This window comes from Kogia breviceps, chromosome 10, assembly GCF_026419965.1.
Source record: "Kogia breviceps isolate mKogBre1 chromosome 10, mKogBre1 haplotype 1, whole genome shotgun sequence".
In the NCBI taxonomy this organism is placed as follows: Eukaryota; Metazoa; Chordata; class Mammalia; order Artiodactyla; family Physeteridae; genus Kogia; species Kogia breviceps.
Genome location: NC_081319.1, coordinates 41,072,244 through 41,095,813, shown reverse-complemented (window position 1 = coordinate 41,095,813; position 23,570 = coordinate 41,072,244). Strand labels below are relative to the sequence as shown.

Here is a 23,570-nt window from a genome sequence, read left to right as displayed (position 1 = left end):
AGCACAGGCTCATTAGTTGTGGCACACGAACTTAGTTGCTCCGCGGCATGTGGGATCTTCCCGGACCAGGGCTCGAACCCCTGTCCCCTGCATTGGCAGGCAGATTCTTAACCACTGTGCCACCAGGGAAGCCCAAGATGTCCATTTCTATTAAGTGAAACAGTGAATATATTAGGTTACATAGCAAAGGGGGATCAAAGGTGCAGACAGAATCAAGTTTACTAATCAACTGATTTTAAAATAGATTATCCTGGATTATCTGGATGGGTACAAGATAATCACAAAGGTCCTTAAAAGTGAAAGAAGGAAGCTGAAAAGAAGGGTCAGAGGAAGACAAGACTATAGAAGAACAGTCAGAGAGATGGCTTTGTAGATGGAGGAAAGGGGCCATGAGCCAAGGAATGTAGGCAGCTTCTAGAAATTGGAAAAGGCAAGGAAATGGATTCTTCCCTATTGTCACCTTGATTTTAGCCCAACATCAGACTTCAAACTATAAAATAATAAATTTGTATTGTTTCAAGCTACTAAATTCGTGGTAATTTGTTACAGCAGCAATAGAAAACTAACACTGTGATCAAGAGATTTCTGGTCTAACAGAGCTAATCTGCTTAAGTAAGTATTTATAGGATGGAAAATCAATGAAGAAAATGTTTCATGAGCGTCGTTGACCATGGAACACACATGGTAAATCTTGTGAGTGGTTTTGGAATCAGAGGCATACAGTGCTTTGTCTATACCTTTCAGCTGTTTCTTCAGACAGTCCCTTTAGTGCAGCAGGATGTGTTGGTCAAAGGCAGAGAATGGGCTGCTTTTATCATTTTTCTTCAGGCAAAGACATTGCCTGACCTGTCAAAGAGATTTGGGAACTGTCTTGTCATACATATACAAGTTGAAATGGCAGCCATTAGGTGTTTAAGTACAACGATAACAAGAAGACATCACTATTTTTTAATAATAATACCAACACAGTAGGACTTACTAACAACCAGTTGTTGCTTACGATAAAAATAGTTTGAAGGAACCTGATAAAGAGAACTGAAACCAATTTAATTTCCTCTCTGGATTAAAAAAAGTACTGGGGCCAGGCATACTTTCCTGTCATTCTACACTGAGAACAAGCAAAAATAACTTAGCTATTTGTTCCAACAAATACTTGCTCCTAGAAGACTATGAACTAACAAAAAGAGCTTACTTATGAAAACTAGCATTTTACTCATGGACACTTGCTTAAAGACTGTTGCCTCACTGTGCCTACCAATCCAAAATTATTGTTACAAATTCTGCCTAATCTCGATCAGTTTCCTGCTTTGCAAGACCCTCCTTTAAACTACCCAGTTTGGGCCCTAAAGGCCTGTAAACATCCTTCCCTGACTTTCCCCTTCTGAGAAATTTTTATGACTTTGTCAATTTGGCATTCTCTTTAATGCTGTAAGTTTATTAAATTTAACTTGAACAGGTTTTCAGGGGGATCTTTTGGAGAGTCTTTTCCCGATAGAGGTAACCTTGAGAGTGCTAGTATACTTTCCATGATCCCTACTCTAAAGATTCTCCTATATTCTCACTCCAGGGAAGATACTGAAGTTGGTGTGTATGCAGTGGAAGCTGAGTATCACATGGATATTCATAAACAGTTTTGTTTCCTTAAACACAAGTCACCTTGCTCCACAGCAAAAGTTCTAGGTCCAAAGTCAAAGGAATCTATTTATTAGAAATAAAAATATGTAAGTTAAAGTAGCAATGTTAAATCTACTATTTAGTAAGTGTTGTCTTCAAGTAAAGCAAAACTCTTCAGTTTGTGTGTTTGCTTCAGTGAAATTGTATCATCAACTTAGCCTCAAGTCCAGGAATTGAAGAGGAGATAAATCTTTACCCAGTCAGCTCACTATTAGAGAGAAAGGAAACTTTAATAACTTGATGACAACATCACTGTCAGCTGAACACTTTATTGCAGAACCTACGGAAATAAATCTGGCTCCTCCACTCACCTTTGCTGACTATACTGAAAATGAATGACTGTTCAGTATCACAGAAGTACACGTAACAATCGAGCAGCCCATGTTACTTGGAAATTATGGTGCCCATAAGTATTAAAATGTAAAACTTAAAATATATGGCTACTAAAATAAAATAATTATAATTATTTATAAAAATAAAAATTACTATATAATAATAATTTTAAAATAATTCTAATTAAAATTTGTATTTGAACAAAATGTGTTTATGGTATACCTCTGTTATATACAATTAAAATTGTTAAAGGTATCACCAACTTTTTATCCAAAAAGTTTGTACTAATGTAAAAAGTATGTACCAATATACATTTTTGAGGCTCTGGAGATAGACTACCTAACTGTCCTCCAGAAAACATGAGCCAGTTGATTCTGCAACACTGAAGAAGAATGTCCATTTATCTGTTGTTAAAGGAGAACTTTTCAAAAAAGTTATAATCGTGAACAGGAATAAATAATGGGCATTTATGAATTGCAAAGTCTTCATAGACATTAACTTGCCTGGTCCTTTTAGCATCCATGTAGTAGGGAGGGCAGTAACAGCTGCTGCCTCCATTTTACAAATGCAGAAATTGAGCCTCAGAGAAGTGGCACCTAAGGTCAAAGACTCTGAGGGTAGCATGTGGACTTGGCATGGCATTCTCAGGCCCTGTGTTCCTTTTTCATGTACGTGGCCACATATGTGACCACGTTCTCTATGCTCTCAGCGTCTTTGCGAGCCTTCCAGTTCCTCCTTCAGCCCCTCTCATCTTCTGCAGGAGAAGGCCAGGCACAGCCCTATAGCAAAGACAGTTTCTTCCACCCTTGCCATCTCTGCCCTTGCCATCATTCCCAAATTTAAGAACAATACTTGTCCACTGGGACTACCCTGGTGGTCCAGTGGGTAAGACTCCATGCTCCCAATGCAGAGGGCCTGGCTTCAATCCCTGTTCATGGAACTAGATCCTGCATGCATTCCACAACTAAGAAGTCCACATGCTGCAACTAAAAGATCCCTCATGCCGCAACGAAGATCCTGCATGCCTCAACTAAGACCCGGTGCAGCCAAAATAAATAAATGATAATAATAATAAAAGAACAATACTTGTCCACTCCACACACACTCAACTCTAGCATCCTAATGCTTTTTACAGCCTTTCTGGACAGAGCAGATTCTCCTTCAAGGGGTGTATAATAGGAAAATCCCACTTGTCTCTTAAAAGCCATTTAGTTATCAAATCACACAGTCATGGCTGGCCTTTGAGGTAAGCCCCTTCCCTGCATGCAATACTTCCTCTTTTTTCTTCCAGCCGTTGCTGATACATTTCTGCAAATAGGGTGCCTCTCCCTTTATTGTTGGAAAGCTGAGCTGGTAAAAATGTCTGCTCATATAAATATATCTTTCTAAATTAAATATTATGTTTGTTAAGAAAAACATTATATTTAACAGAAAAATGTAAAAATATTTTAAAATTTAAGGGGAAAAATCACTTTCAGTTTCATCCAGAAATAACCACTTTTGACATTTTAGGTTTTTTTATTCATATATATGTGTGAATATCTCTGTATATAATTTTCAACTGATATGTTAAGTAACTTTTCCACAATTGGTTTTATAGAATCACAGAATCTAGATTTAGAAGAAAACTCGAGACCTTCAAGATCTTTCTTCCTAGTTTGAGGGCTTTGATTGGGTCTGCCTAGACACTGCTTGTATCCTCCAGGAACTGGGAGCCCAGTTTGTACCAAGACAGTCCATTTCTGCGTTGGAAAATTCTCATTCTGTTTTTGTCTCCTGAAATGACAGAATATGAATATGAATATGTCCTATTTGGATTTCTCTTCTCAGATTGAATATCACTGGTATCCATGATTATTCCTTGCTTGACAGAATTTTCAGAGCCACTCATGATGCTGGTCACCCTCCCCAGGGGAGTCTGTTCACTTATAACACTGCCTCCAGTCCCTGACATTAAGTCCCAAGTGCAGCCTGGCAGATGTGGTGTGCAGTGGGGCTGCTACTTCCCTAACCCCAGACACTTGACCTCCAGTAACACTGCCCAGGATGGCACTGTATTTTTAGCAGCTACTTTTACTGTAAACTTTTGGGTTGGTCTTAAAAAGTCATCAGTCAGCATTAATTGGAGAAAGATAATGCCAGTCTGAATGCTGCCTTTTCAAATCCAAAATCTATTTTGGGGAGCGGAAAGGGAGCCTAACATTGGTTGGGGTGTGTGTGTGTTTGTGTGTGTGTTTGTGTGTGTGTGTGTGTGTGCACGCGCACGCATGTGTGTGTTTGTTCACCATCTATCAGATGTAATGCTGAGCACATTCATATCTTTATTATAATTATAGCTATTGTTACTGTCATGGCAGTTTCAGTTGGTTGAGGTCCTACTGTGCACTAGACATACATTAATTTCATTTCACAGAGCCCCAGGATAATTAATTGTTGTTTTACACATGACGAAAGGAAGGCAGGGAAATTGGACAACTTGTTGCAAGGTCCCACACCAGTAAGATGTTTACGCCCATGTTCTACCCCTATATCGTATTGCCTCAGAAAAGTGCAACCACTGATCAACAGTCAAATTCAGAGTGAGACTCCCAGGAATTCCCTGGCAGTGCAGTGGCTAAAGACTATGTGCTTTCACTGCGGAGATCCTGCAAGCTGATAAATGATCAGATTTTTAATATAGTTCAAAGGTTAAAGTCCACTGAATTTCTTGACAGATTCAATGTGGGATGTAAGAGGAGCGAAATACAAAACTACGGATTTTAGCCTGAGTAATAGGGCTGAGATAAAGAAGGCTGTGGGTGGAGCATGTTTTGGGGTGGCATTTGAGCATTTAGGGGTTTTTTTGTTTTTTAAAAAATAAATAAATTTATTTATTTATTTTTGGCTGTGTTGGGTCGTAGCTGAATGTGGGCTTTTCTCCAGTTGGAGCGAGTGGGGGCTACTCTTCGTCATGGTGTGCTGGCTTCTCATTGCAGTGGCTTCTCTTGTTGCGGAGCACAGGCTCTAGGTGCGCGGGCTTCAGTAGTTGTGGCACATGGGCTCAGTAGTTGTGGCTCATGGGCTCTAGAGCGCAGGCTCAGTAGTTGTGGCTCATGGGCTTAGTTGCTCTGCAGCATGTGGAATCTTCCCGGACCAGGGCTCGAACCCGCATCCCCTGCATTGGCATGTGGATTCTTAACCACTGCACCACCAGGGAAGTCCGAGCATTTAGTTTTAAACATGATGATTTGTAGATATCTTAATAGATACTCAAGTGGAGATGCCAAGTTAGCAGTTAGCTATACAAGTATACCTTGTTTTATTACGTTTTGCTTTTTGCACTTTGCAGATACTGAGCTTTTTACAAATTGAAGATTTATGGCAATGCTGCATTGAGCAAATCTATTGGTGCAATTTTTCTAACAGCATTTGCTCAACTTGCATCTCTGTGTCACATTTTGGTAATTCTCACAATATTTAAAATTTTTTCATTATTATACTTGTTATGGTGATCTGTGATCAGTGATCTTTGATGTTACTATTGTGAAAGATTACAACTCACTGAAGGCTCAAATGATGGTTTACATTTTTTTTTTTTTTTTTTTTTTCGGTATGCGGGCCTCTCACTGTTGTGGCCTCTCCCGTTGCGGAGCACAGACTCCGGACGCGCAGGCCTAGCGGCCATGGCTCATGGGCTTAGTTGCTCCGCGGCATGTGGGATCTTCCCGGACCAAGGCACGAACCCGTGTCCCCTGCATCGGCAGGCGGACTCTCAACCACTGCGCCACCAGGGAAGCCCCGGTTTACATTTTTTAGTAATAAAGTATTTTTAAATTAAGATATGTACTTTTTTAGACATAATGCTATTATACACTTATTAGACTACAGTGTAAACATAACTTATATGCACTGGGAAACTAAAAAATTCATATGACTCGCTTTATTGAGATATTCACTTCATTGCAGTGGTCTGGAGTCAAACCCACAGTATCTCCAAGGTATTCCTATACAGTTTTGGAGATCAGGAGAGCAGCCTAAGCTAGATATATAAAATTGAGAGTTGGCACATGGATGATGTTTAAAGCCACAAGGCTGGATGAGATCACCAAGAGAGTGATCTCCCTATTATCTCCTCTGGATCTGTGATTAGATGTTTCCTAAATCTTCTCATTCTCTCCACCATGACTCTTATCCGTGCTTTCAATTTTCTTTCTCTTCTTCCCTCTATGCTACAAGTCCCAACGGTTTCTTCAGATCCAACATCCAGGTCATTAATTCTCTCTTTCACTGTTTCTAGTCTGTCATTTTAACTTTTAGAACTACATTTTCTTCATTCCTAGAAATTCTTTTTAAAAAAATATGCTCTCTATTTTAATAGCCTTTATCATATGTTTGACATATACTTTGTCTTTAAAACATAACATATATATTGTATAATCTTTATCCAGTAATTTGTTATCCGAAGTTCTTATAACTCTGAAACTCTGATTCTGTTTACACTGTGCCTCCATCATTGTACATTGTTTCCATGTATGCCACATGCACACACATGTGCATGCATGTGCATGTGTGTGTCTGTGTGTGGGTTTAATCTTTGGAGCTCATTTTACTAGGGCTTTGTGGGAATGCTGTGTAGCTGGATAAAGGGCCTGAACACTAGATTTTAAAATTTGTTTCTACTAGGTGTTTCAACCTTGGGAAAATATTTCTTTTCTGTCTAAAACCAAACATTTAGATTTCCAGTTTTATTGAAGCCTTGGGCTAATTTTTATGCTAATTCTTCAGCCTGGTGGTTCCTGGACCACACAGTGTAAATTTGAATCCCAAACCCGTGCATGGTTGCAAATTCTCACAGGACCTGTTCTCCCTCATCCCTGGGGATAGTTTCCTTGTTATTTCTCCATGTCAGTGGGGAAATTTTTTTAGCTCACCTCTTCATCATGTGCTACCGTTATGCAAGGGGTCCCATTTCCATCTTCCTATGAGGCATGGGCCATAGTCTTATTTCTCACACTTATGTGGGCATTAACACTCAAGAGCAACTGTCCGCTCACACACCTTCTACCAGCCACTGCCAGTTCACACACTGACCACTCTGGTTTTCAATTCTCCAGCTCCTGGCAGTTCCGTTTCTTTCCTGCAAATTTAGCTTTGCATTTAAAAGAATGTTATACTTTAGACAGTATCTCTGTTTGTAGCCAGAGTGTTTTCAGGTTATCTTATCTGTCACATTGATGGAATTGGAAGTCCCTTTAGGGGTGATTGTGATGGTCAGATTAGCTCAGCAGGAACTATTTTCCAGACCAACAGGCATATTTGAATGGACATCATGTCCCCTAGCTCCCTGTCATGTTGGAAGCATCTGCTCCTGTGAGGAGTTTGCGTGGAGGGTGATCTACAGAGCACCGTTTGGCTTATTCCTGTGGCTCTGCCCACGCTGATGATTACTTGTTTCAGTTTGTGCCAGAACTGACTGAGGCGTATGTGGTGATGAATGAGACACATGGGACCAACTGCCATGACAGAGGCCCAGCCTGCCCTGGCCTGCAGGCCCCAGGACTGGCTGTCCAGGAATTCTGTGCTGGGACGTCCAGCATGCCACATGCCATTCTAGCCAGTGACAGGGAATGTAGGGAAGGGGGAATGGTTATACCATAAATGGCTGCTTCCTGTCGCTCCAGCAGGATGATGTACCCCTGTTTACTATGTTCTATTTCCTGAGCTGCTCCAAAGACACGGGAACCCCAAACAAGTCCTGGTAAGAGCAAGGGCAGCCAAGAAGGGAAAGAATCTGAGCTCTCTAAGGCCTCCAACTCATCAGCTGGGATGATGAGCAGAGCCTGGGCATATCTGCCTGTTTGGCCACATTTTTTTTTTTTTCTCGGTACGCGGGCCTCTCACTGTTGTGGCCTCTCCCATTGTGGAGCACAGGCTCAGGATGCGCAGGCTCAGCGGCCATGGCTCACGGGCCTAGCTGCTCCGTGACATGTGGGATCTTCCCAGACCGGGGCACGAACCCGTGTCCCCTGCATCGGCAGGCGGACTCTCAACCACTGCGCCACCAGGGAAGCCCTGTTTGGCCACATTTGAAGGAAACATGAGGACTGACCAACAGGGCTGTGTGTACACCATAAGTGCTGATCAGTGACAGCCCCCCATGTGTCATCCAGGGGAATGAAGTCAGGGGACTTCAAAGCTGCTCCGGGAAGCCTTGGCATAGGAGTCTCTGAAAGCTGTTTCAGGACCATTGTGTATCTGCCAGTCAGTGAAAGAGAAAGGGGGTGGATAGGAGAGAGGGCAGAGACCTTAAGGAAAGCCTTCAGCTTTCTCTCTTCAACAAAACCCCCATCTGGCTGCTCATTAATGGGCTGAAGAACAGAACCATAGGGTCTTTGACTGGAAAGATGCCATTTAGTTCAACCTTCCAGCTAGTGCAGGTTCTGCAATCTCCTTGCCAGACAGCCTCCCACCATGGGGTTATCACTGCAAACTTCATGGTAGGAATGATCTCATTTTAAGCCTCTTCTTATTTTGAGGTAAAAATCTGCCTTTCAGTCATTTCCACCTACACCCCATCCTCTCCAGGTTGCTGAGGAAGAAGCACCTTCTGCCTTCACTGGCTCAGGAACACAGGGAGGATTCCCTGCGAGAACCTACAGTCTCCATGAGAACCAGGGCTCCTCGGACCCAGCTCATCCCCAGGATGGCCATCCAGGAAAGGAAAGAGGCTGACCAATGTGACAAAGGCCTACCAGAGGGAGACGACTGGCTGAGCTACTTCTTCACTTTCTTACTGGAGACTCAGTTAGGACCCCACCTGTACATAGGGAAGACATCCTCCCAGATAGGAAATAAAGTTCTTGGATGAGCACTGAAAGCCAAACTAGAAAGTTATTTTATCCTGTCCCTGCATATAAGACAGTGAATCAAAACCAAAAGTGTTCTGTGAAGGTATTCGAAGGTGTCCTTTGAAGGCTGTTCCTCCTGGTAGGCAGGCCATTGTGTGTTCTCTGGGCTGCGCCCAGGCCTGGAGCAGAGGGACTGGAGTCTGGGCAGGTGCTTTGGCAGTGCCTCTAGAGCAGGCAGGAGTAGCTGGGGGTTTCGTCCTTCAATGCACTGGCAGTGAGTCCCTATTTTCTGTGTGTCTGCTGGAGGCCCATCATAGTTTTCAAATAATTGTGCTAGACACAGAAAAGGGGAGAAAACAGAAGTTGATTAGGACATGCGGACCTAACAAGGACTCAGAAGCCACACCACTTATATCGACCCCATCATTCTTCCTGCAAATATCACTGTTTGAGGACAAGGATTCCCTTTGACTAGCCCCAGTTCTGTGAGAAATAATGTTCCATTCAATCCCTCTCATTCTTTCATCCTAAAGCAAGTGTGTAAAACTGTTTTTAAATGTTTAAAAGGAGACAGGCATGTTTCAAGGGCCCACTTGAAAGTTTCTGACAAGAAGCAGGTTCAAAAAAATAAAAGAAAAGGGCTCTTTCTCCAGAGGGGTGGGGGCCCATGTATTCTGAAGGGTCTTCCCTCTGCAAATCAACTAGATGTTCGTGAATCCTACCCTTTTAATGAACTGCTAGGCTCTTGGAAAGCATGTGGAAAAAGTAAGCTGAAACAGAATCAGTGGGCAGGGCAGTGAGCAAGCAAATGCTAAAACCAACATGGAATTTGGAGGTGAATCCTAGATTCCTCACATGGTGAATGTGAACTGAAACTGAAGCTCCCACATGAAGCTGGAATTATTTTACCCCAATTTTTTATTGTGGTAAAATACACACAACATAAAAATTTCCATCTTAACTGTGTTTAAGTGTACAGTTTAGTGGTATTAAATACATTGATAATGTTGTGCAACCATCACTACCATCTATCTCCATAACTCTTTTCATCATCCCAAAGTGAAATTGCATATGCTTTGAACAATAACTCCCCATTCCCCTCTCCCCACAGACCCTGAAAATCATCACTATACTTTCAATCTTTATGATTTTTTAAGTCAATCATTTAATTTTTAAATTATTTTTTTAAGTTTTATTGGAATGTAGTTGATTTACAATGTTGTGTTAGTTTCAGGTGTACAGCAAAGTGATTCAATTATACATATACATATATTCTTTCTTTTTTAGATTCTTTTCACATATAGGTTATCCCAGAATATAGGTTGTCCCAGAATATTGAGTAGAGTTCCCTGTGCCATATAGTAGGTCTCTGTTGGTTATCTATCTTATATATTGTAGTGTGTTGTCCGTTAATCCCAAGCTCCTGATTTATCCCTCCCTGCCACATTTCCCCTTTGGTAACCATAAGTTTGTTTTCAATATCTGTAAGTCTGTTCAATTTTGTAAATAAGTTCATTTGTATCATTTAAAAAAATTAGATTCCACATATGAGTGACATCATATGATATTTGTCTTTTTCTGTCTGACTTACTTCACTTAGTATGATAATCTCTAGGTCATACCATGTTGCTGCAAATGGCATTATTTCGTTCTTTTTTATGGCTGAGTAGTATTCCATTGTATATATGTACCACATCTTTATCCATTCCTCTGTCGATGTACATTTAGGTTGCTTCCATATCTTGGCTATTGTAAATAGTGCTGCAATGAACATTGGGGTGCATGTACCTTTTCGGATTTTGGTTTTCTCTGGGTATATATGCCCAGGAGTGGCATTGCTGGGTCATATAGTAGTTCTATTTTTAGTTTTTTAAGGAACTGCCATACTGTTCTGTATAGTGGTTGTACCAATTTACATTCCCACCAGCAGTGTAGGAGGGTTCCCTTTTCTCCACACCCTCTCCAGCATTTATTTACTTATTCATTTTTATTTATTTATTTATTTTTTGGTGTGTTAGTTTCTGCTTTATAACAAAGTGAATCAGCTATATATATATGTGTATATATATATATATATATATATATATATATATATATATATACACATACCTCATATCTCCTCCCTCTTGCGTTTCCCTCCCATTCCCTATCCCACCCCTCTAGGTGGTCACAAAGCACCGAGCTGACCTCCCTGTGCTATGCAGCTGCTTCCCACTAGCTATCTGTTTTACATTTGGTAGTATGTATATGTCCACCAGCATTTATTTTTTGTGGACTTTTTCCCCCCAGACTTATTGAGATGTAATTGCCATATAATATAATATTGCATAAGTTTAAGGTGTACAGTGTGTTGATTTGACACACTTATATATTGCAAAATGACTGCAACCATAGCATTAGCTAACACCTCCATCATATCATATAAGTACTATTTCTTTTTTGTGGTAAGAACATTTAAGATCTACTCTCTTAGCAACTTTCAAGTATATACTACAGCATTATTAACTATAATTACCATGCTATACATTAGATCCCCAGAACTTATTCATCTTATAACTGGGAGTTTGTGTCCTTTGACCAACATCTCCCCATTCCCCACTCCCACCCCCAGCCCCTGGTAACCACCATTCTAATCTCTGTTTCTATGAGTTCAGCATTTTGTTTGTAGACTTTCTGATGATCTCCATTCTCACCAGTGTGAGGGGATACCTCATTGTATTGATAGTTTTTGTTCATTTGTTTATTTGTTTTATTTAGTTAGTTATTTTGGCCAAGCAGCGCAGCATGTGGGATCTTAGTTCCCTGACCAAGGATCAAACCTGCATCCCATGTTGGAAGCAGGGAGTCTTAACCAGCACGAGGGAAGTTCCCTCATTGAGGTTTTGATTTGCACTTCTCTAATAATTAGTGATGTTGAGCATCTTTTCATGTGCTTTTTGGCCATCTGTATGTCTTCTTTGGAAAAATGTCTATTTAGATCTTCTGCCCATTTTTTTAATTGGGTTGTCTTTTTTTTGATATTGAGCTGCATGAGCTGGTTGTGTATTTTGGAGATTAAGGTTGCTTGACTTGCAAATATTTTCTCCCATTCTGAGGGTTCTCTTTTTGCTTTGTTTATGGTTTCTATTTCTGTGCAAAAGCTTTTAAGTTTAATTTGATCCCATTTGTTTATTTTTGTGTTTATTTTCATTACTCTAGGAGGTGGATCAAAAAAGATCTTGCTGCAATTTATGTCAAACAGTGTTCTTCCTATGTTTTCCTCTAAGAGTTTTATAGTGTCCAGCCTTACATTTAGGTCTCTAATCCATTTTGAGTTTATTTTTGTGTATGGTGTTAGGGAGTGTTCTAATTTCATTCTTACATGTAGCTGTACAGTTTTCCCAGCACCACTTATTGAAGAGGCTGTTATTTTCTTCATTGTATATTCTTGTCTCCTTTGTCATAGATTAGGTGACCATAGGTGCGTGGGTTTATCTCTGGACTTTCCATTCTGTTCCAATGATCTATATTTCTGTTTTTGTGCCAGTACCATACTGGGTTTTTTTGTTGGTTGTGTTTTTTTTACCATCTTTATTGGAGTATAATTGCTTTACAATGGTGTGTTAGTTTCTGCTTTATAACAAAGTGAATCAGTTATACATATACATATGTTCCCATATCTCTTCCCTCTTGCATCTCCCTCCCTCCCACCCTCCCTATCCCACCCCTCTAGGTGGTCACAAACCACCCAGCTGATCTCCCTGTGCTATGCGGCTGCTTCCCACTAGCTATCTATTTCACGTTTGGTAGTGTATATATGTCCATGCCACTCTCTCACTTTGTCACAGCTTACCCTTCCCCCTCCCCATATCCTCAAGTCCATTCTCTAGTAGGTGTGTGTCTTTATTCCCATCTTACCCCTAGCTGCTTCATGACCTTTTTTTTTCTTAGATTCCATATATATGTGTTAGCATATGGTATTTGTTTTTCTCTTTCTGACTTACTTCACTCTGTATGACAGACTCTAGGTCCATCCACCTCACTACAAATATCTCAATTTCATTTCTTTTTATGGCTGAGTAATATTCCATTGTATATATGTGCCACATCTTCTTTATCCATTCATCTGTTGATGGACACTTAGGTTGCTTCCATGTCCTGGCTATTGTAAGTAGAGCTGCAATGAACATTTTGGTACAGGACTCTTTTTGAATTATGGTTTTCTCAGGGTATATGCCCAGTAGTGGGATTGCTGGGTCATATGGTAGTTCTATTTGTAGTTTTTTAAGGAACCTCCATACTGTTCTCCATAGTGGCTATATCAATTTACATTCCCACCAACAGTGCAAGAGTGTTCCCTTTTCTCCCCACCCTCTCCAGCATTTATTGTTTCTAGATTTTTTGATGAGGGCCATTCTGACTGGTGTGAGATGATATCACATTGTAGCTTTGATTTGCATTTCTCTAATGATTAATGATGTTGAGCATTCTTTCATGTGTTTGTTGGCAATCTGTATATCTTCTTTGGAAAAATGTCTGTTTAGGTCTTCTGCCCATTTTTGGATTGGGTTGGGTTTTTTTTGATATTGAGCTGCATGAGCTGCTTGTAAATCTTGGAGATTAATCCTTTGTCAGTTGCTTCATTTGCAAATATTTTCTCCCATTCTGAGGGTTGTCTTTTGATCTTGTTTATGGTTTCCTTTGCTGTGCAAAAGCTTTTAAGTTTCATTAGGTCCCATTTGTTAATTTTTGTTTTTATTTCCATTTCTCTAGGAGGTGGGTCAAAAAGGATCTTGCTGTGATTTATGTCATAATAGAGTGTTCTGCCTATGTTTTCCTCTAAGAGTTTGATAGTGTCTGGCCTTACATTTAGGTCTTTAATCCATTTTGAGTTTCTTTTTGTGCATGGTGTTAGGGAGTGTTCTAATTTCATACTTTTACATGTACCTGTCCAGTTTTCCCAGCACCACTTATTGAAGAGGCTGTCTTTTCTCCACTGTATATTCTTGCCTCCTTTATCAAAGATAAGGTGACGATATGTGCGTGGGTTTATCTCTGGGTTTTCTATCCTGTTCCATTGATCTATATGTCTGTTTTTGTGCCAGTACCATACTGTCTTGATTACTGCAGCTTTGTAGTATCGTCTGAAGTCAGGAAGCCTGATTCCTCCAGCTCCGTTTTTCTTTCTCAAGATTGCTTTGGCTATTCGGGGTCTTTTGTGTTTCCATACAAATTGTAAAATTTTTTGTTCTAATTCTGTGAAAAATGCCATTGGTAATTCAATAGGGATTGCACTGAATCTGTAGAATGCTTTGAGTAGTATAGTCATTTTCACAATATTGACTCTTCCAACCCAAGAACATGGTATATCCCTCCATTTGTTTGTGTCATGTTTGATTTCTTTCATCAGTATCTTATCATTTTCCGAGTACAGGTCTTTTGCCTCCTTATGTAGAATTATTCCTGGTATTTTATTCTTTTTGTTGCAATGGTAAATGGGATTGTTTCCTTAATTACTCTTTCTGATCTTTTGTTGTTAGCGTATAGAAATGCAACAGATTTCTGTGTATTAATTTTGTATCCTGCAACTTTACCAAATTCATTGATGAACTCTAGTAGTTCTCTGGTAGCATCTTTAGGATTTTCTATGTATAATAGTCTATCTTTATGATTTCTGACTACTCTAGGTACATCATGTAAGTGGAACCATACAGTTATTTGTCTTTCTGTGACTGGTTTATTTCACATAGTGGCTGTACCGTTTTACATTCCTACCAACAGCACACAAGGGTTCCAATTACTCCACATCCTTGCCAACACTTGTTATTTTCTTCTTCTTTTTTTTTTATTAGTAGCCATCCTAATGCGTGTCAGGTGGTATCTCATTGTAGTTTTGATTTGCATTTCTCTAATGATTAGTAATGTTGAGCATCTTTTCATGTGTTTACTGTCCATCTGTATATCTTCTTTGGAGAAATGTCTATTCAAATCCTTTGCCCATTTTTGAATTGGATTTTGTTTTCTGGTTGTTGAGTTTTAAGAATTATCTGTATATTCTGGATATTAATCCCTTATCAGGCTGGAATTCTTGAAGGAGTTTAAAATGGTCCTGGGTTGGTAATGCCACATGGCAAAAGCAGGTGCAAACTCTTTCAGGAGGAAAGTAATTTCAGCTTATACATTCAGGACTCTTAGAGCTTAAGTTCAATCACATTTATGGTCAATTGAATTTCAACAAGGGTGCCAGACAATTCAACGGAGAAAGAATCATTTTTTCAACAATTGGTACTGGCAAAACTGGATATCCACATGGAAAAGAATAAAGTTGGACCCCTGCCTCACATCATATGCCCCCTCCTCTGAGCCCAGAAGGGGTAGGCCTCTCTGTGGTCAGACAAGGAAGCTCCTGCATAGTGGTCACAGTCAAACAATGTCCGAGGCTGGGCTGCCTATGCCTATTTGACCCCACTCCATTCTCTCCCATAGAGCCCTGCCCTCCTACAGGTCTGGGCTTCCTTGATCCAGGGCTGATCTGGGCTTCCCTTCAGGGGCCAGAGTTAATAAAGCTTGATGCTCACAGCATAAGGCTAAATGGCTGCCTGGATAAAGCCATCCTCTCTCCTGCTGAAGGAGTGGGCCCAGGGAACTAGGATGGGCAGGTGACCCTGCCCCAAGCCACAGCTGATTGAACCAAGAATGCACACTTAACCCAAGAAGAGTCAGTTAGGCTTCTCCCTCCAGAGAGAGACACAAAGTAATAAGTCAGGTGATACTGGGCACTGGGGCTGTGAAGTCTTGGAAAATAAGGGCATGCCAGGGCCAAGGCTAGAGCTAGAAAATGAGAGGTGGGGAGGGGAGAACAGATAGATGAAGGATCAAACCTCAGGGAGAAGCTAAGGTCAGATCTAGAAGGAGAAGGGCCTGGAGGGAGAGGAGCCTGGGCCCTGCTTCCTACAGATGAGTTCTGTGACCTGCTAATCAAAGTGTGGTCTTGGACTAGCTGCACGGGCACCATCTGGGTACTTATTAAAAGTGCAGACTCTCAGATTCACCCTGGACCTGCTGCATCAGAATCTGCATTCTAACAAGACTCCTGGTGATGTATGTACACAGTACAGGGTGAGAGGTGCTACTATGGAACCTTCAGAATTTGTGTTAATAAAACCCCTTCACTCAAGCTTCTTTGAGTGGGCTTCAACTCCTTACAGCCATCAAAGGTCAGTGAAGGTATCAGTTTAACTATAAATGTAAAGAATGAACTCAGTCAGGAGAAGGGCTTTCTAACTATAACACAAAATACAGAAGCCAAGAAAGAGAAGACTGATACACTTGATTTCATAAAAATCAGCAAAATAACTACAAAAAAACCATAAGTAAAGCCAAAAGACAAATAGGGGAAAATATTTGCAACTCATATCATAAAGAGCTAATCTCCCCAATATATCAAGAGTTCCTATATATTAATAAGAAAAAGATCAACAACCAATAGAAAAATGGGCAAAAATATCAACAGGTAGTTTATAGGAAAAGAAATTAAAATGGCCCTTAAACATATGAAAAGAAGCTTGACTTTACTGATAATAAGAGAAATACAAATCAAGGCTAGACTAAGGGACCATTTTTCACCTTTCAGTTTGGAAAAAACCAAAAATCATGATACTGCATCTTGCGGGGAGGCTGTGGGGAACTAGCTGCTGGGGGGTGGGGGGTGGGTGATGGGTTCAGCTCTAGGCAGGCAATTCGGCACCATCTATTAAAAGTACAAATGTCCTTTTGGCCAAGAAATTCACTCCTACAAACTTGCCTTTCACTCCTGTGTGAATTCACATTTGTACACGGTTAATTATCACAGCAATGTTTGTCATAGTAAAGAAATGGAACCTCCTAAAATCCCTCAATATGAGATGCATTAAATGAATTCTGATAGATCCTTGCAACAGAGTACTACTGTGCAGCTGTGAAAAAGAACACAGCAGCACCAACAGGTTGAAAGGGGACGATCTTCAGGATAGACTGTTAAGTGGAAAAAGTGAGATACAGAACAATGTGCAGGAGGAACACTAGAAATAAGTGACAGCGGTTGCTTGTCAGAGGGGACTGGTGGGAGCTGGACTGATGGGGGACTGGGTATTAGTATTTTTGTGCTTTTTAATGCTTCAATTGTATCATCCTATTGAAAATGTAAATGAATACCACAAAAATATTTTTAAAACAATGAGCTCACTCGGGCAGTCACCCCATGTGCAGCTCTGCCACCTGCCGTATAAGAACTGCCTCTGGGCACAGAAAAGCACACAGCATACAGGCCTCGTGTGTTCTGGCTCCAGGCTGAGCCTCAGCAGAGTGGAGACCCTCTGTTCTAGCCCCGCCCGCTCAGTGAGGGGAGTACCAGGCCATGTCTAGCTTTGCCTTGGCTTCCTGTGGTCCTCTGGTCCCCTGCCACCTGTGCACAGTGGCCTCCATTGGAGAGGTTCTCCCCAACAGGAAGTGGCCTCAGGGCAGCTCCAGGCCCTGTCCTGGCATGTTATTCACACATGGGCTGTCTTAGCACTCACCAGCCATTTCCAGGCCTGGCCAAAGTCTGTGGGACCCCTATTGGTTCCAGCCCAGCCCCAGGACTCTGGAGTTGGCAGAAGATACACACTGACTCTGGGTGACTCTGGATTTCCCTGGGCCAGCATATTCCTCCTCTGCCTCTCTACAGTGGGGAGTGTAATCCTGGGTGTCCTAGTAATGAGGTCCCTGAGGCCTTGCCTTCCTGGAGACATGAATCCCCCGAGTTACCTTCTGTTCTGTCTTGACTTTGGCATTGTAGAAGGAGACAGAATCAGGGCCCTCTGGCAGCATCGTCTGCTGCAGCCGGCTGAACCTGTCCTGGTCATCTTCTCCCTACAAGAGGCCCAACACAGCACAGTCCCTTCAGCCTGGCATTGTCAGGATCCACTCTGACAGGGCCTGTGGTGGGCATTAGGGCAGCCTCTCACTGGGTCTGCAGACCTCCACCCAGGATAGCTCACAATCCCCCAGCCTCATGTTTTCCAGTGTCATCACAGACACCCTGTAACCGCCACCAGGGCAAGATGAGCCACTCAAGAAGAGGTGCAGCAGCATGTGGTGTTTTCTGTGTCCTCATCCTTGATAACAGGGGAGAGACCTGTACCTGCCCACCTGCCTGGGCCAGCTGTAGGAGAGGCTGGGAGCAGCCGGTACACTGCCAAGCTTGTGGAGAGAACAGAGGACAAGGGGCACTGCCCACTGCCCTGTGCTCGTCCACCATCCCCACCCCTGCCCTGTGCCACTCACCAGAGACACAATCCTGCTGAGAGGCATCATGCCTGGCCGGATGCTGCCACCTGGCTTCAGTGCTGCCTGCAGGTCCTCAGGGATAAAGAAGGACTCATTGTACCAGATGTCAAATTCTGCAGGGAGACAGGGAGATGGCAGTGTGAGGGTGGGGAGTCCCTGAGGAAGCAGGTCAAGGCTGTGTGTGTCTGTCTGTCTTGTGCTTGTCACAGCTCACCCTCTCTTCACTTCCTGCTCCAGGGCCTCACCCTTTCCCATCTCCATCTCCTGCCCTCAGAATCCTGGAAACACACATCTAAAGCCCTGTCCAGGGACTTCCCTGGCAGTCCAGTGGTTAAGACTCCACTGCAGGCTTTGATCCCTGCAGCCGGAACTAGGGGAACTAGGATCCTGCATGCCCCAGGGCATAGCCAAAAAAAAAAAAAGTCCTGTCCAGCCCCTGCCTCTGCCAGAGAAAAGTTCTGAAGCCACTTCTAGAACCCAGACAGTAGCCCTTCCCTGTGCCTCCTGGAACCCCAGGTGGCCAGCCAACCTTCCCAAACAGCACACCCGTGAGCAGGCGATGTCGACACTGATCCACCAGGTGCTGGCAGTACTGGATCTCAGCCCTGAGGTCCTGTAGGTCCTGATACTCTGTCCGGTACTGCTTCTTGAGGTCTTTAAGCTTCAAGATCAGCAGGAATTCTTCCTCATCAATGATCATCAGCCCCTTCTGCTCACACTCGCCTGCAGGGGGAAGGAGGAGGTTAGGGAATGAGGTGCCCACCTGAGGTGGTCAGAAAGAGGGGAGAGTGCTGGAAAAGCATGAAGACAGGACCTGGGGAAGGGCTGGGGTGCAGCATGGAGGTGGACAAGGCATGAGAAGGCCAGGCTACGAGGATATGTCTCACAGGGAGAGGGAGCTCAGGTCAGAGGACCACACTGGCATTTTTAGGACAAACAGGAGGGGTGGGCAGAGGAAAGGGTAGAGATGGCCCACATTCCACAATTATTTTGATCTTAAACCCCACTAGCCAAAGATATCCAGTAAATACCTCTATTATACAGGTGTTTACCTTTTTTATAAATTATGTAAACAAGCTGCCACCACTGGCTAGTACCACAAGGCAATTGGGCAGGGCTCCTTATTAGGAACAGTAGATGTAAACCCACATTTCAAATTGTCTTCTTGACGATTTCAGCATTCGTCGACTACCTTCTTGTCAGAGACCATCAGACATCTTGTCGGATGGCTGTCAGAGGGGTCCAGGAGGAGAGGGGTCAGTCGTGCTATTAGTCATCTCCTCCAATTACTGTCTCTTTGTATGGACCTTTTAAGGTCTGTCAGTTTGATTAAGGTTGTTAGGTTAAGACAAAATAACAGTATCTGTGGAGCCACTCACCTGGCTGTCTACTGCTCATAGCACCTTGAAAGTTCAGCAAAGGCGTCGTGTCAACACCCAGCCCGAGGACCCCTGGAGAGTGAGTCCTGTGTGTGACCAAGGTGTGTGGCCAGGGTGCATGAGGCAGTCCCCAGGTACCGGAGGAAAGCATTAGCACTTACGCTGATGTTTACAGGGGAGAAGTGAGGCACATTAAGTGTCACTGACACCATTCATGGAGAGGCAAGCGTTCCAATTCAAGGTGTTTGCAGTGGGGGCGGGGAGGGGTGTCCAGGGTCGCCCTCACCTTCAGTGCAGAGCAACCTGGTTTGCATGCCGTGGGCCTGATGTGGTCACTTTGATATAGATAAATCCATCAATCACAGAGTAGAGTCTTTACAGTACTCTGTTGACATGGGGAGTGACAACATCTTTTGTACTACCCAGAGGTTCTCTGATTATCTCCACAGAAAACACTTTTGAGAGCTGAACTTAAGATGATTTTTTTTTTCACAAAAGACTAATTAATGTCTCAAATTCAGTGACTGTTCTGGGCTGATAAGTGGCTGTCAGTCAAGGTACCTAGAAAATATTTTTAAAAATGAATTTACTCAATCTGTTCCCTTAAGATAAAGGTGTTTTACTTGCTATTTTAACAACCAGTGGGGAAACAACTGCTTTTGGGGGGGAAAGAGCAAAAATGTTTTTTGATACTGATAAAAGTTTAAATATTTTAAAATATTTATTTCTTCTTCATCCCATCCTTTAAAAATATCCATTTTCAGGTATATTGAGGAGTAAGTGATATATCAGCATAGAATGCATATATATTATTTAAAATATGTAAATATATAATAAGGGGTTACATATTCAAAGGAGGTGTGGGGGGACTTCCCTGATGGCGCAGTGGTTAAGACTCCACGCTCCCAATGCAGGGGGCCTGGGTTCCATTCCTGGTCAGGGAACTAGATCCCAAATGCGTGCCACAACTAAGAGTTCGCATGCCACAACTAAGGAGCCCACGTGCCACAACTAAGGAGCCCTGGAGCTGCAACTAAGGAGCCCACCTGACACAACTAAAAACTGGTACAACCAAATAAATAAATAAATTTTTTTTTTTTTTTTTTTAAAGGTGTAGGGCTTCCCTGGTGGCGCAGTGGTTGGGAGTCCGCCTGCTGATGCAGGGGACACGGGTTCGTGCCCCGGTCCGGGAAGATCCCACGTGCCGCGGAGTGGCTGGGCCCGTGAGCCATGGCCGCTGAGCCTGTGTGTCCGGAGCCTGTGCCCCGCAACGGGAGAGGCCGCAACAGTGAGAGGCCCGCATACCACACAAAAAAAAACAATTAAAAAACGGTGTAGGCAGAAGGCACAAAGAAGTACTTGTTGGTCCTGCAAGGCCTTCATTCTAGAGGTTCTGGGTGGGGGCATGTCTGGAGCCACCATCACCCACCTTCCCCTATTGCCCAAACCCATGGAGGGCTTTGCCCTCTGGAACAGTGTGTTATGCTTGGTCCGTAGGGTATGAGCAAAGTAGCTCCAAGAATTTGGAAATAAAGTTGACCTCTGAGAAATAAGTGAGTAAAATGCAACCTCTGTGAGTGAGATGATCCCCCTGACCTGCAGAAAACCAAGTGCCACCTGGGGATGCCCAGGTGATCAGTGAGATCATTCAAGAAGGCCGGCCTAGCATAGGGTTGCGATTTAGCAAGGGAAAGCCCAGTAACCGGTGCTGTGCCCTGCCTGTGAACAAGAGTGTGGCCTCTGAACCACCAGCCTCAGTGTTGGTATGGTTACTCGTTAAAATGCAGGTTCTAGGCCCTGCTCCAGATTTCCTGAGTCAGAGCCACTGATTGCAGCCTAGGAATCTGCACTTGACCAGCCTTCCCAAATGAGTCCTCTGCTCAATCAAGCTTGAGGGTTCTTGGTGCACATTGAAGGTATGGGCAGTGTCTGCCACTGGGACAGGGGCAACAGGTCAGGGTAACCAGGTGAGCACTCTCCCCACTCCCCACACAGGGGTCCCTGCTCGTTGAGCCTGAGGGCTTCCCACACCACCTGCCTTAAGAGACAAGACTCTGCTAGGCCAGTTTGTTGCGGGGTTGGTGTGAGGAACGGTCTTAGTGACAGTGAATCACTTGGCCCCTGGTATCCACATTCTCATTCCCTCCTCAGTTTCTCATGTCTTGACCAGCACCCCTACCCCAATCAGACCACTGTGGTCAGTGAGGAGAAAACACCAGGACCCATGGACTTTGTGACGGTAGCCAGCCACCCATCTCCCTGGGGAAGTGTCTACAAGACCAACATTCTGTCCCTCCATGGGCAGAAGCACATATCAAATGGAAGGTCCAGCACTTAGATCTGAGATAATGCAAGAAGGGGGACTTGCAAGCAGAAGCTAGCTGACAGGGAAGGACTCTGTGGTTCCTCAGGGCTGTCTAGAGCCAAGTGATGACCCAGGGATGAAGCCTGCACCCCAACATCCCCTGCTGGCCCCCTTCCAACTCAGTCCTCCAGTGCCCAAGGCTGCCCCATCCCAAGCAGGATGACTCAGATTCCACTGTCCCCCAACTATCTTCCCCTCACCTTTACCTTGCTTCTCTCGTAGTGACTTCTGGAAATTTAGTGCCTCCTTGGTCACGTCGATCTCCCGCTTGATGGCATTGATGCGCTGTGTGGTCTCGCTGGCCCTTTTCCTCCGCTCGTTCAAAATGGATTTGTTTTCTTTGAAGATGCGGTTGATCTCACTACCCCGTTCATTCTTAAAGTCCTCAAAGGCCACAGGCTTGGTGGGTGGGGTGCTGGGCCTGAAGATGGAGGGGAAGGAGGAGGGAGAAATGGGGCAGCTGTCTTGGAGCCACCAGGCACTTCACCTTTCTCTCCTGGGGCTTCTGTAAGCAGGAGGTCAGAATTCCTGGGCACCACCTACCCCAGATGGGAGCTAAACTGTGTAGGAATCATTCTCTCATCTCTGTTTTACTGAGCACACAAGGGCACGTGACTGTTGCAGAAAATGAGGAAAGTAAGGAAAAGTTACCAAAAATACCCCCCCAAAATACCACTCATTACCTATTGGCAACCACACTTTGGTGTATCTCCTTCATTTCTTTGATAACTTTTAATATTTGGAGTCATGCAATATATATAATTTTACATCTTACTTTTTTCACAGAAGCATTCTTTCATGCTATTAAAAATCTTTGAGAACTCTAGTTAATAAGATGTAAGATGAAGTGTTGGGCAGGGGAAAGTAGATTGTCTGCAACTTACTTTAAAATCTATTTTTTTTTTTTTTTTTTTTTTTTTTTTTTTTTTTTTGTGGTACGCGGGCCTGTCACTGTTGTGGCTTCTACCTTTGCGGAGCACAGGCCCCAGACGCGCAGGCTCAGCGGCCATGGCTCACGGACCCAGCCACTCCGCGGCATGTGGGATCTTCCCGGACCGGGGCACGAACCCGTGTCCCCTGCATCGGCAGGCGGACTCTCAACCACTGCGCCACCAGGGAAGCCCTAAAATCTATTTTTTAAAAAAAGATGGATGGGGCTTCCCTGGTGGCGCAGTGGTTGAGAGTCCGCCTACGGATGCAGGGGACACAGGTTCGTGCCCCGGTCCGGGAAGATCCCACATGCCGCGGAACGGCTGGGCCCATGAGCCATGGCCGTTGAGCCTGTGCATCCGGAGCCTGTGCTCCGCAAAGGAAGAGGGCACAGCAGTGAGAGGCCCGTATACCGCAAAAAAAAAAAAAAAAAAAAAAAGTTGACATTAGGGAAAGGGCACTAAGTGAATTATTTTTTCTGCCCTTGAAATGTACAAAGATGTACATAAAGAATTTTCCCCCAGCCTGTGAACACTTCCAAACATTCAGAGAAGTTGGAAGAATTGTATAGTGAACACCCTCTTGATTCTACCATCAATGTTACTATAGTATTTCATCATGTGTCCGCTCTGCGGCATATGGGATCTTCCTGGACTGGGGCACGAACCCGTGTCCCCTGCATCGGCAGGCGGACTCTCAACCACTGCGCCACCAGGGAAGCCCCCTAATGTCAACTATTGAAGGTGTTACCAAAAATTTTTTCTTTTGCTTTTTAAA

At 43.4% G+C, this 23,570-nt stretch overlaps 2 protein-coding genes across 5 annotated transcripts in view; one reads left to right on the top strand and one right to left on the bottom strand.

Annotated features, from left to right (window-relative positions):
- Positions 1 to 23,570, top strand: part of KLHL18 (kelch like family member 18) — a 149,689-nt gene that overhangs the window by 41,343 nt on the left and 84,776 nt on the right. The window lies entirely within an intron of this gene.
- KIF9 (kinesin family member 9) overlaps positions 8,854 to 23,570 on the bottom strand; it is a 49,523-nt gene continuing 34,806 nt past the window's right edge. For 3 of the 4 annotated variants that reach the window (XM_067044369.1, XM_059077006.2, XM_067044370.1), the window contains 5 exons: positions 22,070 to 22,284; positions 18,666 to 18,842; positions 18,117 to 18,232; positions 17,598 to 17,702; positions 8,854 to 9,167 (listed from right to left, as the gene is read on the bottom strand). In XM_067044369.1, the coding sequence (XP_066900470.1) occupies positions 9,117 to 9,167; positions 17,598 to 17,702; positions 18,117 to 18,232; positions 18,666 to 18,842; positions 22,070 to 22,284 (664 nt within the window). In that variant the 3' untranslated portion in view covers positions 8,854 to 9,116. The remainder of the gene's footprint in view (positions 9,168 to 17,597; positions 17,703 to 18,116; positions 18,233 to 18,665; positions 18,843 to 22,069; positions 22,285 to 23,570) is intronic. The other variant, XM_067044371.1, reaches the window with a different exon arrangement.